At 58.1% G+C, this 4,590-nt stretch overlaps 2 protein-coding genes across 2 annotated transcripts in view; one reads left to right on the forward strand and one right to left on the reverse strand.

Annotated features, from left to right (window-relative positions):
- Nucleotides 1-360, forward strand: part of VDBG_09699 (conserved hypothetical protein) — a gene marked incomplete at both ends in the record, with an annotated part of 961 nt that extends 601 nt beyond the window's left edge. The window contains one exon of the mRNA XM_002999933.1: nucleotides 29-360. Coding sequence (XP_002999979.1) covers nucleotides 29-360 — 332 coding nt within the window. The remainder of the gene's footprint in view (nucleotides 1-28) is intronic.
- A 408-nt stretch (nucleotides 361-768) lies between these two features.
- On the reverse strand, nucleotides 769-4,463 carry VDBG_09700 (conserved hypothetical protein; the record flags this gene model as incomplete). The annotated part of the gene is made up of 6 exons (XM_002999934.1): nucleotides 769-811; nucleotides 875-975; nucleotides 1,042-1,511; nucleotides 1,580-3,104; nucleotides 3,164-4,300; nucleotides 4,362-4,463. The coding sequence occupies 6 exons, from the start codon at nucleotides 4,461-4,463 to the stop codon at nucleotides 769-771; spliced, it is 3,378 nt and encodes a 1,125-aa protein (XP_002999980.1).
- Between the last annotated feature and the right edge of the window lie 127 nt (nucleotides 4,464-4,590).

Below are 4,590 nucleotides of genomic sequence, written 5' to 3' on the forward strand. Positions count from 1 at the left end.
CTGACACGCAGACCTCCCCCCAATCTAGGCCCTCGCCGTCATGGCGAAGCAGCCTACGTGCCGGCCTCCCTGAAGGAGCTCGCCCGCTTGGCCGACGACATCTGGTACCTGTCCGGGGACACAGCGGTCGACCCTACGTGGTACACGAAGCGGGGCTCGCTGGCCACCATCTACGCCTCGAGCGAGCTCTTCATGACGAACGACAGGTCGGCCGGCTTCGCCGACACGCGCGAGTTCCTGCAGAGCAGGCTCGGTGAGGTCAAGGACGCCGGCTCTGTGCTTGGCGCCGTCGGCCAGTGGGTCGGCTTCACTGCGTCCGCGGGCGTCAATGTGCTCAGGAGCAAGGGCATGCGCATCTAAGGATTCGCTGCTGAAGATTTTTTTTGGGGGGTGCTTCGCCCAAAGTCATGGCAGACTGGGTCTCTTCTTGGTCGCGTTGCTCGTCCTCCTAATCCCGGAGGTTGCTTGCTCGTTGGTTCTCTATTTCTAATCGCAGAGAGCCTCTCCCCATCTCTGCGATGGCGGCATCCCATGTACATCATGTAAACCCTCCCTATGTAAAGTACACGAGGCCCACGGCCTTTTTCTAGAATGCGGCTTGGCAAAGAAGCCGCCTGATCCCCAAAGCAAAAGAAATAATATGACGCCTGATGTTGTCCCGGGATGGATCCGTCGCTGGGAAACGCGAACGGTGAATACCGACCGAAAACGCCTTGCTCTTTCACTGCCGTCCAAATCCTTCGCATGTGCTCTTCGTTTCTGTTCCCATCACGTCATCTGCGGGAGCGTTCGTTGGCGCGGATCGGTCAAACTTGGGACGTGGCATGTTAGTCGACGACAAAACAGTACAATGAGGGGTTTCAGCTGTGCTTACCGGATAATATTGACGTCCTTGCCCAACGAAGCCCGTCCCTCGATGGCGTTGGGGGTGATCATAATGTACTGACGGCTGACCGAGCGTCGAGCCGCATCAATCTGAAGGGAGGGGGGGGCAAGTCAGCAAAACAGGCGCGCACTGGGGCGGACATTGTTCATTCTTACCAGCATCTTGGTGCTAATCGTTCGGTTGACGTTGTCCATGAAAACGTCGAATTCGTCGAGACATCGCAGCGGCGATCCCATGGCCTCCCAAATGGCCAGCAGCATACAGATGGACGAGAAGGACTTTTCGCCTCCAGACAATGTTTTTGTGCTCCGGCCGCCCGCGTTCTTGCGCGTCTCGTCGGGTTCCACAGACAGCTGCAGAATCCACCACCATTGCCGAGAGATGTTTCCCCTGAACCCGCGCTCGCTGAGGAGGTATCGGAAGTTGATCCTCGAGTGCGCTGAGATGTGCTGCTGAAAGTGGCGCCACCTGACGAGTCGATCGGCCAGCGAGCGCTTCGCGTCCTGCTGGAAGCTTTGCTGCGACTCAAACTCCTGGGACGCCGCCAGGAAAGCGGCTTTGGCCTCGCGCAGCCGATCGTTGATCTGCTCGTCCGTGCGCCGATGCGTTCCGCTCGCTGCTTGAGCTGTTTGCAAATCGCGTTGTACTTCTTCTCCAAGCTTGCGTAGTTCTCGCCCTCGTCGATTGCAACACGGTTCGGGGACTGGGCCGAGGCGCCCTCGGTGCACTCGGCCACAGCTTGGGCCTGGTAGGCGCATTCTTGCTCGGCGCGGTGCTTGAGAGTCTCGGTCTCTGCCTGCGTATCGTAGGCCGTGTTCTTGGCCACGACGGCCATCTGGCGGAGATCCCGGGCCTGCTGCAGCTTTCTGTCGACCTTGTTGAGCTGTGCCTCCAGATCCTTGATCTTCTCCTTTTCGTGGTTGAGCTTCCTCTTCTGCTCCTCGACTTCCTTGTTGAGCGAGTCTCGTTTGACGTGCAGTTCTCCGTACTGGGTGCCGTGATGCTCCTTGTCGAGTTCGGCCAGCTTGAGTTCTTCCTGGTATTGGGCTAGTCGTCCATCGGCACCTTCGTACTGGTCATTCTCTTCGTTGAGGTTCGTAATCTTGGCGGCAATCTTGGTGATGGCGGCCTCCAGCTTGTCGTTGGTTTGCCTCAACCGCGTCACCTGCTCGTGGCAGTGCCTTCGAGCCGTCTCAAGTGTCGCTTTTTCCTTGCGCAGCTCCTGAAACTCGCCGTCGAGGAGTCGCAGCGTTTCTTCGTGCAGGCCAATCTGGGTCTCGACATCTGACTTCATGCGCGGGGCCCTCTTGAACTCGCTGACAGTACTCGTCGAAATGCCCGATGGCCTGACTTGAATACGGATACCTTGATTCCGCTTGCGGTCGTGGAGACTGAGACTGACAGACACATCGCGCGGCGGGCCCTCGCTGCCGTACATGATATCCTCGGCATCCTCTCTCCTCTCAACGAGGATGATCTTTTCGATCATGTAGTTGACGATGAGCTGATCGCGCACCCAGTCATCCTCGATCTTGAGAGCACGAAGAATCGTCAAGAACTGCCCATCCGGTTCCTTCAGCTTAGTGCCCGGAGGTAGAGGCTTTCCGATCGTGACTGGGACGTTCCGGATGCCGATCTGACGCATGAGTTCGACGAGACGTCGCTGGTCCTGCTTGTTCACGACCAGGAAGCTGTTGAGAAACTGGCCGAACGTTGTCTCGAGAATCGATGACCAGACAGGTTTGAGCAGTTGCATATGGAGTCCAACGGGACCTACGGGCCGTCTCTCAAACCCATCGTCTCGCTCAATGGCCTTGAGAAGCTGAGGGATCTTGGGATCGAAAGCCGCATAGGGCGATCGGTTGTTGCTTTGCAGGTTCTGGATGCGTCCTCTCGCATCCTGGACCTCTTTCCCCTTGGCATTCAGGCGTTTCTCGCATTGTGTGACGTGTTCAGCGGCAGCGTCGCTCTCCTTGACCAGAATGGGCAACTGCGCGTTGCCCTCGAGAATCTGATGTTGCAAGCGAGCCTCCTCGGCGTTTGCCTCGTCGAGCTGTTCCTGCAATTTCTGGCGAGCACTTCCAGACTCTTCGCCGAGCCGTTGCTCTTCTGCTGCAATTTTTTCCTTCCAACTGGCAACGCTTGCCCTGGCGTTCTTGATTTGAGCGTGGGCTTCGCGTTCTTCGCGACGGTGATCTTCCAGTTTCGCTTTCGCCTCCTGGTACGCAGCCAAGGCCGCTTTCCACCCCCTCCTCTTCCGACTCCTTCTCCCTTGACTTTTCCGCCACAACAGGCTTCGAGCTGCTCAATCTTTTCATCGCACGTCGTGAGTTGCCCCGTGGCCTTGTCAATGTTCCGCGCATCCTCGACGAGTTTCGAGGTGAGGGCCTCCAGCTGCGCTTGTTGTTGCGCAAGACCCCGCTCAGCATCCACAACCTGACACCAGGCCAGCTGCGTGCGGATTCGCTGGCCCTCTGCGCGCAAGCCAAGATTGGCCTCGACGGCCTGCTTGTCCTTCTTGGCCCTCTGGTATTTGACTTCCAGTTGGGCGGCATCATCCTTGAGCTTGACCAGCTTCTCCTCATGGCTGTCCAGCATTTCCGATATAAGTTTGTAGTTGTGGTCGAGCTGCTCCAGCTGGACGCCCTTGAAGAAATACTTGTACTTGACGGCGGGCGTGGCCGAGTTGAGGAACTGACGCGCATTGTCCTGGGATAGGACGTTCAGCGGATTGTCGACCTGCAGGCCCCAGTATTCTGTGATTTCGTCGATTTCGGCCTTCTTTGTAGAGATGGTCTTGCCGCGCTCGCTCTTCAGGCGGAAGCCGCTCGTGCCGGACCTCGAGAAGTGGCGCTCCACCCTGATCGTCTCGCCGTACAAGTCGGGCTGGTACGCATCCTGTCCCTGGTTCTTGATGCAGACGGTGATGACGGCCTGGTCGCGGCCCTCCTTGATGAAGCTCTTGAGGCTGCCTCCGCGGTTTGTGGAGCTCGCCTTGGCGCCTAGGCAGAGCGTGAGGGCGGTCAGCACGGCGCTCTTGCCGCTGCCGTTCTCGCCGACGATAAAGTTGATGAGGGGGCCGAGCTCGACGTAGAGGCGTTCATGGCACATGAAGTTGATGCACTCGACGTTTTCGATGATTCCATTCTCGGCTGCGCGGTTGTCACCGACCCGATGCGAGCGAGCGTTGATGGCTTGTGTCGCACGTTGGTCGTCTAGCTCTTCGTTCTCGAGATGGCGAAAGCCGCCGTCTCGCATAATCTCATACTGGGTTCGGGGAGGAGAGTCGCGGCCGTTGCGAGACTCTTCGCCGGCGCTTTGTTCGGACTGTTCGGACTCCTCGGACACGGCACTCGGTTCGCGCGGCGCTGTAGGCTTTACGGGGCGACCGACCGAAACGCGCACGCGTTTTCTCTGCAGACAGAAGTTAGCAAGGCGACGACCCCTAAGGCACATGATCGGGCAAGCCACTGACGGCGGCATCGTTGCTGAAGCTCGAGCTGGCCTGCTCCACGCCGGTGCCGTTTGCCGAGTCAAGGTTGCTGATGGCGCGATGCGATCGCTTCAAAGACGACATGGTCGGAGTCGTGTGCCTATGCAGTTGCAGGCATGGTATGACGTGGTGGGGGTAAGGGAGAGAGAGAGAGAGAGAGAGAGAGAGACATAGAGAGAGAGAGATATAGATAGAGATAGAGAGAGAGAGA

Source organism: Verticillium alfalfae, genomic scaffold, assembly GCF_000150825.1.
Source record: "Verticillium alfalfae VaMs.102 supercont1.16 genomic scaffold, whole genome shotgun sequence".
Lineage (NCBI taxonomy): Eukaryota > Fungi > Ascomycota > Sordariomycetes > Glomerellales > Plectosphaerellaceae > Verticillium > Verticillium alfalfae.